Source organism: Brassica napus, chromosome A4 (assembly GCF_020379485.1).
Source record: "Brassica napus cultivar Da-Ae chromosome A4, Da-Ae, whole genome shotgun sequence".
Lineage (NCBI taxonomy): Eukaryota > Viridiplantae > Streptophyta > Magnoliopsida > Brassicales > Brassicaceae > Brassica > Brassica napus.
In genome coordinates, this window is record NC_063437.1 from 2,693,088 (window position 1) to 2,712,224 (window position 19,137).

At 33.6% G+C, this 19,137-nt stretch overlaps 2 protein-coding genes across 2 annotated transcripts; both read left to right on the forward strand.

The window, feature by feature from the left end:
- Positions 1-303: 303 nt before the first annotated feature.
- Positions 304-7,176, forward strand: LOC106447940 (L-type lectin-domain containing receptor kinase S.4-like). The gene has a single exon (XM_048777953.1). The coding sequence runs from the start codon at positions 2,183-2,185 to the stop codon at positions 4,226-4,228; it is 2,046 nt and encodes a 681-aa protein (XP_048633910.1). The 5' UTR covers positions 304-2,182; the 3' UTR covers positions 4,229-7,176.
- Positions 7,177-13,844: 6,668 nt separating this feature from the next.
- LOC106369506 lies at positions 13,845-16,571 on the forward strand. The gene is made up of 9 exons (XM_022718580.2): positions 13,845-14,033; positions 14,453-14,726; positions 15,017-15,131; positions 15,205-15,329; positions 15,415-15,496; positions 15,594-15,705; positions 15,789-15,946; positions 16,021-16,141; positions 16,231-16,571. The coding sequence occupies exons 1-9, from the start codon at positions 13,845-13,847 to the stop codon at positions 16,567-16,569; spliced, it is 1,515 nt and encodes a 504-aa protein (XP_022574301.2). The 3' UTR covers positions 16,570-16,571.
- The last annotated feature ends 2,566 nt before the right edge of the window (positions 16,572-19,137 follow it).

The window sequence follows — 19,137 nt, forward strand, 5'->3', positions numbered from 1 at the left end:
GAGCTATACCAACTTAATTTATTAAAAAAATAAAGTTTAATTTTTTAAACATAAATATTCATTTAAAATGAAATACGATAAATAAAGATAAAATTTTTAAGTATTTTATAAAATAAAACACAAATATATCAAAATGTTACATTTACTAAATATTTGTCAATTGAAAAAAAAAACAAAAATAAATCCGCGCTTTGAAGCGCGGGTCAAAATCTAGTTGGCGTTTAAAGTTGCATGCAATTTAAGAACTAACTAGATTTTGACCCGCGCTTGAAAAGCGCGGGTTTGTTTTTGTAATTAAATATATTTTAAACAAATTTCTATATAAGATAATGTATAAGTTTGAGCACATTTATCCAAAAACACGGACCAATCCGTACTAACTGAAAAACTAAAATTGAACTGAATTGCATAAATAATAGAGCAAACCATATATCTATGACTGAAAAATTGAAACTAAACCGAGAACCAAATGAGTATCTGAATTTTCAAATAAAAATTATATATTTAAAAATATTAATTACATTCAATTTTAAAAACCAAATATCCTAAAAATACTATTTATAAACCGGATAACTCGAAAACTTGAATTACCCGAATATTTTTATTTGGTTTATAAATAATTTAGTTAACCAAAAGTATAAATTATGTATATAATTATTTTTTTAAATATATATATAACTATGTTTAATATAACACATAGTATCAAAACTATTTTCAAAATAATATTATGTTTTAAAATAAGTGGATTTTGTTCTAAAACACAATTCTATTGCTAACCTATTTTAAAATATCAATATAGTGTTAATAAATAACAATGTGTTTTTAAAGTTTTTAGAAGTTATTACTAACCGATTTATAATTGGTTAGACTAAATATTTAACGGAACCAAAGATAAATAGCCATTTTCTGAAAATATAGGAGATGGAAAGATTGAACCGGTTTTATGTAGACCATAATCATATATATGGATTCGTATAAGAACTGGCTTGGTATTAAATGGTACAACCAATTTGGAATATTAAGTTGTGACAAACATCGTTTAGTTTGTGAATGATAATGTTGAAGTGTTTATATATATATAACATGGTTAATGAAATCAGTTTAGTTAATAAAATTGGTATAAAATAATGGTTGATCTCTGTAAAAGATGCAATTTGTTTTACAATAGATATTGTATTATGTTTATAGTCTCCGAAGGTATTTACTATTAAATAAATCACAAGTAACCATATATACAAATATAGGGTAGATATTATTTAATAATAACATAAAATAATTATGATGGAATAATGTGTATATAGTAAATGTATATGTAGAGAATTAGGTTAGTATCATTTTTTATGACTAATTTGTTTTAATGAAGAATAATGAAGTTAATAGTATGAAAAATAATAGGAATTCTAGTTAAATGAAATGGTCCAACTATGACTTGTTTTAAGTAGATTTTTTAGGACTCTTTCCCTTTTAATAGTATTGATTAAATAGTTGATCAAAAAGTATTTATAAGAAGGGTTGACATCATTAAACCCCTTTTACTTCTATAACCCACCCTCATTTCCTATATATATTGTTTCTGGACCAAGGAAAGAACGATAATAATAGTGCCAAAAGATATCATTTAAACCGTAAATTACCAGTTTTAAAATCATGCAACAGAGACGACACTCACCAACGTTAATAATAATAATAATACTGTCGTCCATAAAGACATATTACAAACACAGATCGTTTCCATCTCCCCACATATTCCGAAATTAAATGTTGATGTGATATATACATAATAAATTCATTAAGTTAAAAGTCATCGTTTGATTACAAAATATGCGTACTTGCTCATCAGTTAAATTAATCAATACCGACGATCTCAACTGATATTAACAACATCGATATATCCAACAGTTCTAACCTCGTATAACCATAGTTTAAAGTAAGTTCAATTTGCTGTTTAAATATTGAATATTTAATACTGTAATCTGCCTAGAAATAATCATATGTTCCTGAATCACCAACATCATTCTCAGCATCACATGCTTTCGTAATCTTCACCTTAGTTATTTCTTCCTCTTCTTAATCGATCAATGTTAGAACTATAACCTTATAGCTCATCAACCATATATAATTCTATTTACTTCTTTCCCAAGGAAACATCTTACAGAGAATCCAAAAGCTAAAATCATTGTTGATGGAGACCTTTGTCTTCATCTGGCTACTCTTCATCTGCTTCACACACTTGGCTTCATCCATAACTCAAGACTTCTCCTTCGTTGGCTTCAAAAACGCTTCTCCTAATCTAATCTTGTCCGGAGTTGCGGGGATAGCCGACACAGGAGCTCTCAGGCTCACAACAGACACAAGTCGCATGACCGGTCACGCCTTCTACTCCTCACCAATCCGGTTCAAGCCACCCGGTCAGAACCGAACTCTCTCCTTCTCCACCTCTTTTGTAATAGTCATGGTTCCAGAATACGTCACCCTTGGAGGCCACGGACTTGCCTTCGCCATCACGTCAACTCCAGATCTCCAAAATTCTCTTCCTAGCCAGTACCTAGGCCTTTGGAATTCAAGCCGAGCTAACTTCTCTAGCAACTTCTTAGCTGTGGAGTTTGATACCGTCAGAGACTTGGACTTTGATGATATCAATGATAACCATGTTGGCATCGATATAAACACTCTTGAATCAAGTACTTCAACTCCAGCTGGCTATTTTCTACCTAACTCAACCAAAAAGGAGCTTTTCTTAGACAGTGGTAGAGTGTTCCAAGCTTGGGTTGATTATGATTCAGACAAGAAAAGGTTAGATGTTAAGCTCTCTCCAATCTCCGAGAAACCAACGTTGTCTCTTCTCTCTTACAAAGTAGATCTGTCCTCTGTCTTTGGAGATGAGATGTATGTTGGTTTCTCTGCTTCGACCGGTATGCTAGCTAGTTCTCATTACATCTTAGGTTGGAACTTTAACATGGGTGGAGAAGCTTTGTCTCTGTCTTTGCCATCTCTCCCTCGGCTTCCACATCCAAACAAGAACAAGAAGAGCCCTGGCTTGATCCTTGGAGTGTCTCTCTCGTGTTCCCTGTTGATAATCACGGTTCTTGTCGCGGCAGCGATGTTTTTTATAAAAAGGGCAAAAGATGATGACAAAGTTGAAGAGTGGGAGCTTGAGTTTGGTCCGCATAGGTTCGCTTATAGAGAGCTGAAGAAAGCTACTAATGGTTTTGGGGACAAGGAGCTTCTCGGGTCTGGTGGATTTGGGAAAGTATACAAAGGAAAGCTTCAAGATTCAGACGAGTTTGTAGCTGTCAAGAGAATCTCTCACGAGTCAAGACAAGGTGTGCGAGAGTTCATGTCTGAGGTCTCAAGCATTGGTCACCTCAGGCATAGGAACCTTGTTCAGTTGCTAGGCTGGTGTCGAAGGAGACAAGATCTGCTTCTGGTATATGATTACATGCCTAATGGAAGCTTAGACATGTACTTGTTCGACGAAAACCCTAAAGTTATCTTGACGTGGAAGCAACGTTTCAAAATTATCAAAGGGGTTGCTTCTGGCTTACTTTACCTTCATGAAGGATGGGAACAAACGGTTATTCACCGCGATATTAAAGCCGCAAACGTTTTGCTAGACGGTGAAATGAACGGGCGGGTTGGAGATTTCGGTCTTGCTAAGTTATATGAGCATGGATCGAACCCGGGAGCTACAAGAGTGGTTGGTACGTTTGGGTACTTAGCACCAGAACTTACTAAATCAGGAAAGTTAACAACAAGCACTGATGTTTACGCGTTTGGAGCGGTTCTGTTAGAAGTAACTTGCGGGAGAAGACCTATAGAGACAAATGCTTTACCGGAAGAGCTTGTAATGGTTGATTGGGTTTGGTCAAGGTGGCAAAGTGGAGACATTAGAGGTGTTGTGGACAGGAGATTGAACGGTGAGTTTGATGAAGAGGAAGTGGTTATGGTTATCAAACTAGGGCTTCTATGTTCTAACAACTCCCCAGAGGTTAGGCCTACGATGAGACAAGTGGTTATGTATCTAGAGAAGCAGCATCCGTCCCCGGAAGTTGTCCCTGCGCCTGATTTTTTAGATAAGAATGATAGCATGTGTGTTGATGATGGAAGTGGTAATGTTGGAGAGTTTGAGGATTTTGTGGATTCAGCTAGGTTTTTAAGTAGACCGCATGAGACTACTACTTCGTCTATATTCTCATCCGCCGATAAAACTAAAACCGATCGGAGATGATGGATTTGGTTTCGTGTTCTTATAACCGCATTTTGGTAATGTTTTGAGTTAAAAAAATTTCACCTGACCATGGAAAATGTAAGTTGTATGCTAGAAAGAAATTTTGTTACCAAAAAAAGAACCTAGAAAGTAAACTATTTTTCATATGTGATGGTTTTCATGATAACTAGTTTGAGCTGTTCCTTAAAGGTTTTGAGTTGGTCGAGTTCAGCGTGTGGTGGTCATTAGCTGATTTTGCTTTGCCATCACGGATAGTTTTTGGAGAACCCATCTCATTTTCAGCAACATCTATAAGTAATTAGCACAAAAATGTTATATGTCAATAAATTGTTTTTTGTCAAGTCAATCAGTTCTAGATACCAAAATTTGTAGAATTTGCATATTAAGAAATAAGAATGGTATAACTAACAGACAAACGGGATGGATGATGATGATGCCTCCGAAATGGTTTGAAAGTTTGGGTTTTGGAGACTTGTTATGTTATTAAATGTATCGAAATCAAGAACTAGAGAACACAAAACAAACCATGTAATGGTTGATAATGATGATGAGTTTATAAGAGTTTGACTAGATTCAAGCTAAATCATCAGTTTCTTTCTTTCTTTTAACTGAATCATGAGTTGGTATTTGAGGGATACACACTTTGCAACTTCTCAAACCTGAAAAAAAGATTGGCGAATCATTAATTGTCTATTACTGAAAAAAATCAGATTCAAAGACTGAATGAAACAGTGAAACTAAAGACTGTCCATAATGAGTCTCCTGAGTGTCCTCTAATCCTACGATGTTCATGCCACCAAAATTTGGTAGGCCATTAGGCCCAAAATTTTAAGAAGTCTATCTCCTCCTACAAGAGATGCAAGCCCATGCAGTTGTAGAAATAGGTGATGACTGACGCTTTGATTCAGCTACTTTTATTTTGCCTTAAGGCTAAAACACAATCCATTTTCACTTTTATAAAGTAAGAAGTGATGTAACCCCAATAATTACGAGCAAACTAGTACAAAAGATTCCACAAAGTGAAAACAATAGTGTTGCCTAACAATCCAAATCAAGCATGCTAATGAACAATCAACATTTAATAATCATTTAGCAAAGATCCTTTTCGATTTGTAGGGATGGCTGATAAAGCACTTCAAATTTCAAACTAATCGTTGCACCGGTAACTAAACTATCATAATTTGCCTCTTTTCTTTTTTTTTCCCCACTGAAGGATTATATTAAAAGATCAAAAAACAGATCAGAGATCATACAAACAATGACATCAAGCTAGCGAGTTTAACCAACCCCCAGAGACAAAAGCCAGCAGATAAAGGACAATCTCTGGAGCCAAAATCTAACAGATTGAGATTCAATCCCTAAGAAACAAACTAAAACAACAAGGCTAACTTTATAAAAAACAGAGAACCGATCATAGACTATAAATCAACACAAACATCCAAGGATCGTAGATGTCAACAAGCAGAAAAGGTGAAGAAGGAGACAAGCGCCGGAACTCATTATACTGCTCCAACAACCAAGAGGAGCCACGAGCAATCCGTATGGATACAACCAAGGGGGACGGAATTCAATTCATGATATACTTATTATATTTCTTATAATATTTGTTACTTTTATATGTTTAAACACCATTTAGAGATTAAAGTGTTATTAATTCAGCGTTGCAATGATCAATTATCCCTCCATATATTGCAATGTTCGATAGAACAATCAAATCGGCCCCGTTTGAATTTTTAAAGAAACTAATTTATTTTATTTTATTTTGCCACAAAGTGTCAAAAGTGAAGCAGTAGTTACATTGAACAAATCGAAGATTAAATAAAACACGAAGATATCCAGCAAAAACTAGAAAGAATCCAGCGCAACAACATATGTTTTACTTATAAAATTATTTTCTTTATCAGTTTATCTTACAATTTTTTTTTATCAGTTTATCGATTGTATTGTGAAGAGAGTATTTATAGAAAAAGATTAATTTTACATGCATGGTTTATGACTTCATGGTTCAAAGAAATATGGATCTAGGACTGGGACCTTGGTTAAAAAATATTAAATTAACATGTTATGGTTTATGATTCTCAAAGATTATTGACCTAGATCTAGAACTAATAAGAAAATATCATCACTTCTTCAGCAGTAACTCAATGACAATGAGTAGCAGTAGTGACTTAATTTCTTAAAGAGACTCGATCTTTCTAGCCTCACCTCTGTTTAATTAATTTCCCCATGCCTAATTAAGCACTTCAAAAAAAATATTCTTATTTATTCGAGCTATAATGAATCATAATTGTTGTGGTCATATTGTTAGTAGAAATGAATATAAATTACGGGACCAAATACGATTTTTTTTAACATAGGGACCAAATACGTTTTATAGTGGGTTTATAAATCTGTTTATAACAACTTTTCTAAGACCACATTAATCTGTTTATAATATCATATATAAGTGGCAGCTATTTCATGAAGTCGTGGACTACGTAAGATGTTACGTGTTGTCATCACATTGCAGTATCCATTCTATAAATTAACTTTTTCATACTTATGTATAAGCTATGTTTAGCTAGATAATCTTTACTTTTGCGCAACATTTGGAAGAAAAAAATATTGGTACTTTCGTTAGATTTTTTTAAATATTTTTCGCACGTTTAATCCACTAGTACCACTACTAACAACAATATTTCAGAGCCCTTTAAAATGTCACCGATGTCCTTTGACTTCAAGGATATTCGAAAATCCTAATGACATTTAAGTATTTAATCAACTACATTTTTTTTATAACACAATTAAGTTCTAGCACATTGTTTGGTCTAATGATAACTAGCTACGAAATCACGTTCTAACAATTAGTAAACTATTAAATCGATATGATCATGGCGTTGAAAACAAATATAATTTACTATTTTATACTAACATGCTTTTGCATTCTCTATTGTTCAAGAGCATACACTAAAATTGATGAACAGATGCAAAACACAAACATAAGAATCTAAACTACAAGTCTACCAACTAAAAGAGTACGTAGAAACCGGAAGGGAGAATCCTTTATTTACATTTGTATCTCTATCTACTTCCAAAAATCAAAACAACGGACAAAGAAGATTTGATGTTTGATTTAGGAGTGGTCGGAGTAGTTCTTATTATGATTACTATTATCAGTCCAGCAAAGAAGCATGATGACGCATCTCCTTATGATGTAAAAACGAGCTCCTTGTTCTCTCACTAGTCTCCCACACTTCCTTGTGAAACCGTGTTTCCCTTGCTTCTTCTGTCTCAACGAGCTTGTGACTCTCGACGTGTCTCCATCATCTCCAAAGGTTTCCTTTTTTGATGATAGGTTCCATCTCTGAAACTGCGGTGCGTTTGCTGATGATCTAGTCATTTAACTGAAGATCTGGCCACGAAAGATTTTATTGTTGGAGATTGATGGATTATGGAATCTGTTCTCTTTAACTTGGGAGATTCAGCAAAGATAAAGAAAGAGTAGTAGAGTTTAGGAGAGTTTAGGTTATACTTCCTCATTTATAATGGTGTTACAAATCGATGTCGTTTTTGGAAAGGAAAAAAAAAACCGCTTGACGAGAAATAAAATAAAAAAAATTTCTCTTTCTTGCTTTTACTTTACTCAATAGATCTTCAATTAATGAAACATTAAAAAAATTCTACACTATTTTACTTCTAATATTATTATTTTTATTTTCTTTCTTACGTTGAATCTTTTTCGAAAGGGGTTCAGTTTTAACAAATTTGAGGTGACAATGAAATAAATAACTAAATAAGTGTAAAAATAAAACAAATAAGTTATCTTCAATTAACGATTTGAATGTACGTCGTCGTATTTTAGTATTTCTTTGCATGAACCAATACGTTGATTTTTTTTTACCTAATCTCTTCATAATCCATTAAACGTAGTTTTTAATCTAATACAGATTAATGAACGATAGTAATTTACTATTTTTCTTACAATAGGCAAACCTAGGTATATATCCTCAAAGTTTCAAACGCACTGTACGGAATAGCGGGGGTATAGTTCAATTTTCAACTTAGGCTCCGAATGGTGACTGCGATTTGAGCGGTGCGGGACAAACGGTTCAACTACAGTGCGGTTTTATCAGTTATAAAAACGTATAGATATATAGTATATGTAAAAAAATTTTTACTGTTAACTGCGGTGCGGGGCGGAACGGTTGTAAACATTCGAAGCCTTAGACAACAACGAATGGTTTAGGTCGTTGCTCACGGTATCATGGCACATGCGAAATGTTTTTCTTTTGGTAGAAAAAATGTGTTTTCACCTCTTTGTCGGAAATCCAAACATTGTAAATAGTCATTTCCAATGCGAATCAAACCGGACGACAAAAGTTACAGCTGCAATCTTTTGGTATGCGAAATGTTTTTTCCAAAATATTTGCACCATAGTCTGTTACAATTGCATATGTATTGAGTAATTTATTTAAAGGAACTGATATATAAGATACTTTCTATGGTTCAAATAAAAATAAACTTATATATTTAATTTAATTAAAAATCAACATATTTATAAGTTATAAATATATGCGTTATAAGGTTTCAAATGGTGATCATTGTCCCGTCGCGTCCCGCAGTTAACAGTAACAAAAACATCTACATTTACTATATATCAATACATTTTTATAACTGCTAGAACCGCACCGCAGTTGAACCGCTTGTCCCGCATCGCTCAAACCGCAGTCACCATTAGGAGCCTTTGAATGAATTGTATCTCTACCTTTTTAATGGGTTTCTTGGGGGAGCAGCTGATTTTGCAATCTCAAACTATCTCACTGATAGATAAAAATGAAAAAGATAAAAGCTTCAGCAAAAAGAGAGATTTTGATGCACCAAAACAAATCTAAATCAGTGACCTTTTATCTGCATAGATAAAGTTTGCTGCTTTCTCAGTACAATTCAATTATTCCCACCCCTATCACTCTAAAACAAAATAATCCTACCGATACTATTAAATCGTGTGTCTTTACTTATATATCAATGTATAATATAAAAGAAAAAATAAAACAAAAAATGAGATCTGTGAACAAAAAAAAAAGAAAAAAAAAAGAGATCTGCTAGAACTAAGACACAAGTTATTGAAGGTTAAATGTATTAAACATATAATATGTAACAAAATCAGAGTCTTCTGATAACTCATAGTCTTCCAAACTTATAAAATCTCAATATTCAGTGAAATTCATCATATAACTCACTACAAGATTAATTCAAATTGAAGCAATGTTATTTTAATATACTAAAGTCTCTATTGCTCTTCAGTCGCATTAAAAATAAAAGCAAATTCATATCTAACAAAATCCATCTTAGTCAAACACCAAATCTTGTTTTAATCATTGCGATTAGGATCACAATCACCAATAACAGTAATCTGAAAAATCTTACTATATACTTTTTCCAGCCACTATGTGTGGAAGTAATTTGCATGCATATGTATATACATATGAGTCTCCATTTTATGGGTCACTATACTAACCTATAATTGGATGCAATTCATTTTATCGGATCAGAATATGATTGGATGCAATTAAAAAAATGTATTTTCTTCTTCTCGTTTTTAGTTTATCCTTTTGTTATATGCAGTTATTCTCGCCTTACCAAGTAGACGAAAACTATGAGACACTAAATGTGAATAATAAACAACAACATAAAAAAAAAAAGCTGATCCCATTAGAGGTTATGAATTTCGGCTCTGAAGTTCTTAGGCAGGAGTATTATCAGAAGATAACTGGACAAAATGTTACTTAATAAGTTCTTGAGACGGAGAGAGGATTAGGAAGGAAGCAGGTGTGCATACATTAAAAACCCAATTCTGAGGCCCAAACTTAAAGGCCAGAAGTTAGAAAAGGCATTAACTTCCCAACGTTATGTTAAGGGTCCGTTGTGTTAATTGAGAGATGCACAAAGAAAGCGTCAAGAATTGACCAGCCATCCAATAAAACCAGTCAATTATCAAATTTGTAACAAGTTTTGTAGTTTTCTTTTTTACTTTCCATTTATTCATCTGCTTGCTTCTTCCCAAAAGGGATAGAGTTTTTCTTTTCCTCCCTTCAGTTACATCATCATTTAAATAATTAAATTAGAAAAATAAACATCAAATGGCCTATATACACTTTGATAGATTACTGGACAAGAACGACTACAAACGATGGTTACCAGCTCAGCTCACAAATCTAATCGCATTATATGGAATCGCGATAGACAGTTTAACCTACAATTGCTTGCTTTCAAAAACCTTACATCTATAATAATTTGCAACAGTTCATTCTCTGTTAAATTTTAGATTTGATGGAGAAATGACTAAGTTGCATAGTCTCGTACTAATTTGGTTTCTATATATTTACTTTATTTCCCAGTATACAGTTATATACATTATCAGGCTTCCTAGCTAGCCCCAATTGCTCCACTAATTGTTACATACAGCATTTATAATCTCAATTGGAATATTGGAAAGGAACCCATTACTAAGATCTTGTAACATCCATTCATATTTCATGTACATATTTTAGAGAGAGATATAGGCCATTAGGGTTGTAAAAATCACCAACTCTTAAATGGTTAATTAGATCAAATTAGAGAAGCTTCATGTGAACAAGCATGTGAGTATAAACAATACAATACGTAACCTCATCATCTACATATATATTAGAGAAGGATGATCGAAAATAATGATCTTGCTTATAAAAAGAACCCATGGACACACAAAAACAAGGGAGGGTTAGGTTTCACATGGAGATGACTCCTTTGATTAAACATTAGACAAAGAGAAGTACTAAACAAATGTAACAGAACAAAAAAAAGTAACAAAACAAAAACAACAACATACATATGCGTCCTCCATACATAAAGCCATATTCTACCAAACCCTTTTAACTTATTGTTGTATATGCAAAATCCATACAATATCTACGGATTCTTTAGATACAATAGCTATGGAATGACAAAAGGAAGCTACAAAATGACTATGTACACTTTGTACTTCATAAGAAAACCCTAGAGCCGTCTAGAATTGTTTTTCTCAGTCCATACATTGTGCAGCAAAAATTATAACAAGATTAACAGTACGGATTCCACAAAATAAATTGATATACATATGTTAATACCATTCATCATCGTTTCATATTAAAAGTTGTTCACATACATATGCACACAGATCTATACAAAGACAAATATATGTGTGCTTAACCAGATATGTATTTATCATACCTGTGCAATAGAATTCGCCACAAGTCATCGTAGTAAATAGATCATAGATCTAAACATCTGATCTATATTTCTGCTAAAGTATCCGTTTGAGTATTAGATCATATTAAAAAAAAGCCATTTAATTGCCGCTGCAGCATCATCAAGATTCTCAAACCAAAGAAGATGGGATCAGAGGAGAACCCATCAAAGAATATGATTTCTGAATCTTGAAGATGATGCAATAGCAAAAAATGACTGCCACAACTTCAAAATTAGATCTCGTCATAAAAAAATCCTAATAAGTAATCTAGTAATAAAGAGTAAAGAGAACCCCAAGATCTGAAGAAGTATAAGAGATTTGTGTGGAGAAAGTAGGAACGGGTTAAAGAGTTTAAATAGAAGAAGAGAAAGAGAACCTACGGTCGAGATTGTCTTGGCATATCAGAGATTTAGAAGGATAGAGATTAGGAAACAGTTTACACATCATAATCGGAGATACAAAATATACCAAAGCTCATTAACCATTACTGTGCCCAGAATTAATTAGAAAGGAAAGATAGTGAGTAAATTAATGAAGTGTAAAAATAAAAGAGAGAAGAGATGCGTTGCGTAGTCCACAAGCATTAAGTTTTGTGGATCGATGGAATTGACACATTTGACAGCTCTTTCCTCTCTGCCATTTCGTCACCATTTAGGGTTTAGAGTTTTCCCAGACGTTTCCTTTCTTCTGGTCCCTCCTCCTACCATTTCTGCTTCTCTCTCGTTTCTTCAAATTAAAATCATTGCGGTTTTGAAAACCTTTTTTTAGGTTTTCACATTTTAATGTTTTACTATTGTGTTGATTATGAAATTAACTTAAATCTCTGTGTATAAGCAAAAATCCAAATTTGTTGGTCGAAAACCTCTGCGTACTGTATACCCTTTAGAATTAGAAAAATATCTACTAATTTCCTAAATGAAAAAAAATATCGATTTTGAGGTTATATAAATACGGTTTTAATGAGTCGTATATTCATTCACATAGTCAATATTCACATAAATTATTTGCATCAATCCTTTTTTTCTCTGAAGTGTTAGTTCACAACAATTATGCATTTTCATTTTTCTCATATAATTGACAAATTTTGGTCTCTCATCGAGCGTCGTTCTCTACCAGCAACTTTTCTGAAGCCAAACATCCAAAAGATCTTTTTGCATTATTCAAAAATTAGTTTTGTTTGTCATGATTTTGCTGCATTATGTTGGAGTCTCCGAAAAAAATATTGAACCTCTGCTAAAGACTTACAATGTTTCGTATACCATAGCCGACGTTGGAACTAAGACTTATCTCTTTGGCTATATATAATTATATATCCATTAGGTGACAAATTCAGTACAATATATTCATGCAGTTTGATCTGTGTCCTCTGATACCAATAATTTTTTTTTTTATAATGTAACAAAATAAAAATGTGTTTGCGAAAGTATATATAAGCCCTACATATGTGTAACAGATCTCCAGCACATTATAACTACTTATTAAAGTTTTATAATGAGAGAGTTAAACTCCCCTGAATTGTTCTCTAATGTCAAGACAGCTAGAGCTAGTTCTTCAGCTACTAATATTTCATCTAATAGTAAATGCCCCCGAGCTCGTAGGCTCTAGCTACTTGTCACTATCTTTGTATGATCTCAAACACACCCTAACACATAATTTTTTTTTTTGATTTAACAAATGCACTTCTTTAAAAGCCCATTCTATTTCGTGGATCGTATGATGCTTTGCAATTGGGCGTACTGGTGTGCTACAAGCTTGAAATAATCTATTTATTTCGGCTTCTCACTTGTAAAAATTAATAATTCTCCATACTTAAATTTCCTGGAACCTGCTGATCTAGGAGAATTTTATTGCAAAAAAGTTAGCAGCAATAAATTTTAGTATTAGGGTTTTAATAATCTACTCTATACTAAAAGTAACAAATACAGTGTTTTAAGCCTGTCCACGTCGACATATTTAATCCCCCAATCACAACATTTGCTTAAAACACGTCGGATACACGTAGGATAACGCGTTTTTCTTTTTGGCTTTCTGGGTCGCGGACAAAACCGCAGACAGAGTCATTTGGGTCTCATAATAAAGTGTCTGGGCTTGGTTTGGTTTATTGGGCTTGGTCAGTAGATATTAAAAAAAAAAAACTCAGTCGAGGCGGAACCCTCGATACTCCGCGCCTCCATCTTTTCGTCTTCACCCTTTGCTCTCTTCATCGTTACAGATTTTTCGATCCACATCTCTACAATCAATACCCCACGACATCTCCATCCATCAATTTGTCCTTTATGAGTTCGTTTCGGTTAGCTTTCTCCCTGCTCCTTTATATACTGTTCATCTCTTTTGAGTGGAAACCAAAGCCCGAGCTTCTCTCCTTAATCTATGGCGATCAAACCGAATGGAAAATCCCCGGTTACCACCGATCACGATGACAAAATCATGCTTTTCCGCGATGTCACACCGGGTCCCCACGAAACCCAGCTGCGTTTCCGCTTGATTCATTTCTGGGAGGCTTGGAACCCTATAAAGAAGACGCTTATTGGGATTGAGATGCTGTTAATTGACGAGCAGGTATTTGTTTTCACGCAATATAGTTTTAGCTTTTTTGAAATTTAAAACGTTTTTAGAATTTGATTTTCTCCTGATTTTATATCGAAAAGGTTCTTCGTATTACCCTATTTGATCGTTCGTAAATTTGTTATTAGATCCTGATTTATTTAGTTTTTAGCTTCGTTGTTATTTAGGTCGTTGTTAGAGTTGTTATTAAGATCGTCATTAATTTGGATCAGTTTTTTCGTTCTTTGTTATTTAAAACGTTCTAAAATTTTTTTTTAACTCCTGATTTTATATAGATAAGTTTCTTCGTTTTACCATATTCGATCGTCCTTAAATTTGTTATTAGATCCTGATTTATATAGTTAATTTTTTACACTGTCCTTAGTTTTTACAAAACAAAAACAACTATTTATTGGTACTGTATTTTCTCGCAGGGATCTGTTATCCAAGGATTTATTTCACCAAGCCGTATTGAGAGACATTTGTCTGAAATGAAGCCTGGATCGCTTTACAAGCTCAACAATTTTTATGGATCAAGCAACAAAACCATGTATCGGGTTTCTGATCATGCTGTGACGGTGTCGTTCTCATGGAACTCGGAGCTCTCTGTTCTTGAAGACAGTCCCACTCCTTTTGATGAAGACAGATTCCGTTTTCATTCCTTTGAGGAATTTCAAGCTGGCTGTGATCGCAAAGGAGACCTCTACGGTAATCTCTGTTATCACACACACCAACTATGAGTTACAATGCTTGATGATTAATCTAGAATTTTGCTTACAGTGCTATGCGTGTTTGGTTTTGTTTGCTCATGAGAAAGTAGATTACTTAGTGTCTGGTTAACTACAATCAGTGTTTGGTTTTTTTTTTTTTTTCTTAGGATAGTTTGGTTAGGATCTGTTAGCTGGTTGATTTCTATGTCTGCTTATTTTCTATGAAATTGTTGAAATGCTTTTCCATATTTAGTCTTCTTACTACACGCTTAATGATTAATGGTGTAGATGTTCTTGGGCACATGAAGCTGATTAATGGTCAGTGTCTCACTGGGACCCCAGTTCTTGATGAAGTGGAAATAGCTAGGGCGAGGCATGTGTTGGTTCATGTGCAGTCATACGAGTAAGTGTTTTGTTATTTCTTAAACACTTTGTCTGTCTACTTATATTAACCATTTAGTGACAATATTTTGCAGTGGACCTGTGGTGAAGCTCTACCTTTGGGACCAGGCTGCAAGAGACTTCTGCAAAAAATTCAAATCAGCCGAAGGCACCCCCACTGTGTTATTGGTGACGACCGTTAACACCAAGAGTCTCGGAGGTTCAGTTTCTAACTTTAGAAAACTTTCTTACAATTAGTTATCTACTCTTGCTGGTCTTTAAATGGGTGTTGCTTAATACAACAGGTACTCTTGCACTTACTACAATGTCCTCCTCACGTGTCTTTATGGACTGCGACGTCCAACCTACGGTCGACTACTTTAGCTGGTAAATCTATATATATTTCCATTTTTATATTTAATCTGTAGCTGCCTCATCCCATATCAATGAATGAATGGATCAAAATGTTACTACTCTGTCTTAGGTTGGGCTCTAACCCACAGAGTGCTGAGTTGGTTAATGCAGAAGTGGTCACTAAAAGGGAGACACTGACCATAGGAGAAATATTCTCCTACATCAGGGATGGATCTAATAAGGTACGAATTGATGTTCTTGGGCAGTGAAACTTTCAACAGTCATTTATTTAAAATTTTGAGTCTTATAGAGCTTTGCTGTGTAGGAGGCTTTTTTTGAGTGCACGGCTACGATTGATGATGTGGTCTATGGTTCAACCTGGTATTACATATCATGCAGTGGTTGCCATACTAAGGCTACGAAAGGCCCTACTTCTTTGATGTGTTCAAAATGTGGGAAAGTCAACATATCAGGAGTACCACAGTATTTATTCTAACTCATTGCTCAATTCTCAATAACAATTTGAATGGTATTAGCTTATTAATTTTTCATGGCAGGTACCGTGCACAGATATCTGTCTATGACAACAGTGAGCAAGCTGTTTTTGTTCTGCTTGGTGATGCTGGTTTTGAGTTAACCGGGAAGCATGCAGCCGAGTTAGTCAGCAGCTATTTTGAGGTAAGTTTCATCACTCGGAACTCTTAGTGTTGGTACTCTCAATATTGGTCTTCACGTAAGAATTGAATATTGATAATCTTGAATGTCAGGCTAATGGAGACCAAGGAGTTACTCAAGAGGTGCCTTTCCCGGAAGCTTTAATTAGCACTATCGGTCAGAAACATAACTTTTGTGTAAAGGTTACACAGCACAACTTAGATGGCAAGTCTCGATCTTTGACTGTGACCAAGATTCTCCCTATGGAATCTCCACCAGTCACAGAAGCTTCGGGAGGAAACTACAACCCGACAACCTCGGAGGACGGATTTGAGACTGGAACGAAGGTGTGTGCAGCTTCCAAACCCAGTGTGGATTCGGCAGAGGGAAGTAAGAGCAATGGTGACATTGATGAGATGGGCAAAGCAAAACGCCTTAAGCGTGGGGTTTAGATTTTACGTGTGTCGTAGCATGTCTTGCATGGGGTTACGTCTGAAGTTTGTTTTTTTTTTTTTTTCTCACTCTGTTATTGACTTATGATCTCTTTCAGTTTCTCTAAAGTTTTTTATAAACTCTGAATGCTTATGTTTTGATAATCATTGTTCTACTTTTTAAGGCTTATAACTCTGTTTCTTTAGGTGTTTTGAAATATAACTTTGTGACAAATACCGAATATGAAAATCAGTTTTTAACGAACTATTTTTTTTTTTTTGAAAAATGTCTGTAAAGAAAGCAACATTTTAGGAAAAAAGGAGGTTTTCAAGTGCATATTTTACTTTGGATAAAAACGTGTTTACCAATCTACATAATTACTCTACTTTCCATAAAATTGTTGAAGGCATAAATTTAGTATCGTTTATGGAAAAAGAACCAATCAAGTAATCAAGCAATATCTAAACCATATCAAACACGATTTTTTAAATCGAGAATATATCTTCTCATTTTTAAATCAACCAAGTAATGCGATTTACCTAAATCATATCAAACACGTATTATTTCTCCCGTAACTCTCCCCTTAGGCTGCTGCCCGGTGAACCAAGATTTATTTTTCCGTTTTGAAGCATCCCCTTAAGCTGCTGCAACCAAGCTTCCTATTTCCCATCTTTAATCAACGCTAGACTCAACCTACTGTGGAAGGTAAGAATTTTTAAATAAACCAAGAATATACAAATCTTAATCCATCAATCTAACTGGTAATCAGTTTCATTATAAGGATAGAAATATATAAGGAATGGAGCAGCCACCTCTTCCACCCCCTTCGCAAACTGCAGGTAAACAAATCTATAATCATCCTAAGAATCGCTTTATAGGGATGTATGTAGCTAGATATATTAATTGTATTTCTTAGGCCATAAACCAAGATATACATACATATTGACACAAAAGATTAATCAAAAGTTAAACGTAGCTTAAAAATAAATATTTATATAGTATATATATATCCTATTTAAACTTTTGATTTTTCACAAGATATAAACTGAGATTCAAGAAAAAGAAGAAGATTTCTTTAACTATGTTTAATTTAATTATTGCACTACCTGTTTAAAATGTAACATGTGTTCTATAAATATTACAAAATGATCAAATATTCGATTTCAAAAGTTTCAATTCGACCCGGGTTTTTCGTATATATTAAATAAATTTTGACCTATATTTTTGAACTATCACGAACCTTAGTTACGATTTTTCACAACTAATATATATATATATATTAGTTTCTAAGTCTTCACAGCAATATGTCTCGAGTTTTTTTTAACTGGGAAGTTGCGGAACTACAAGTTTTATATGAATTTAACTTAGATCAGAAATAATATATATATATATATATATATATATATACGGTATTTGTTAATTTATTCATTCAGGATCTTTTTTGAATATTGTTGTCTTACCGTTTTATTCAATAATTTTTATACTTTTTTTTTTTTTCTAAATTTTCCCTTTTATATACTCTTCTGCTAATCTAAAACATATATTAACTATTCATAGTTTGCTTATAAATCTCGGATAAAATTAAAGCTGAAAGAAAATAGACTAACCATCACAAGTAACTTATAAAATTAACATTAAGGTATAAATACTCATTCACACCAACGTTTAAAGACAAAAAATTATATATTTAAACCCACTCTATTTACCACATCTCGACAAAGACTTCACCCCACACAAATACCTCAACAATGAGTGACATACCACTTATATCTCATAGAATCTCGCATCAAAGAAGATCTACAGGTGGAAACCCTGAAACAAACCCAACCACGAGATGTGTATTGTTTGCTTCGGAAATTACAACCAACACAACAATCTTTGTACTCTTACATGCGGCCACAGTTTCCATTTCCCTTGCATTGATCAGTGGCTTCGCAGAAACATAAGTTGTCCGATTTGCAGAGAAAGCAATCTTTGATGCCAAACTTTCCGAAAAATAAAAAAAAGTCAATTGAATTCTGAATTCTAAAATCATTTTTGTCTTCATTTTATTATGCCATTTTCTATAAAAGTTATTATATTTGAAATCCCATGTTATTATACACAGTTAATATTTTTACCATAAAACTCAATATTCTAATTTAAATTTTTTAAATAACAGCAGAACTAATTTCTGTCTGTACTCGAGACCAAATCCGTACAATAATGTTTCTATATTTTCGGTAATTATAAAATAACATAACCAATTACATAAATATAAAAAATAAAAAACGTTTTAGTAACAATATTTATACGTTTGTTTCGGTAGCATTAATCTGTGAGGAAAATCATATTTTAACAATCTGGCTTTATCTTATTTCAATTTTTGAATCGTAAATCTTTTAGTGACATCTTCCATGCAACACATTCCTCAAAGAATCCACCAACTTCAAGAAGGGATTTCAATGCGTCCTATCATCGTATGTATAAGAAATGTTTGGGACATCAAAAACCACCAAACAGATAGTACTCGAACTTCCATCGGCTTCATGTGCTACGACCACAACGTAAGCCTTTTTAAAACTTCTATATATATATATATATATATA

Excerpts from the sequence above, each read along its gene's own strand:
- LOC106447940 (XM_048777953.1), top strand. The coding sequence starts at position 2,183 with ATGGAGACCTTTGTCTTCATCTGGCTACTCTTCATCTGCTTCACACAC.
- LOC106369506 (XM_022718580.2), top strand. The coding sequence starts at position 13,845 with ATGGCGATCAAACCGAATGGAAAATCCCCGGTTACCACCGATCACGAT. Across the intron at positions 15,132-15,204 it reads GTTCATGTGCAGTCATACGA|TGGACCTGTGGTGAAGCTCT; the intron begins GTAAGTGTTTTG and ends AATATTTTGCAG. Across the intron at positions 15,497-15,593 it reads ACGGTCGACTACTTTAGCTG|GTTGGGCTCTAACCCACAGA; the intron begins GTAAATCTATAT and ends ACTCTGTCTTAG.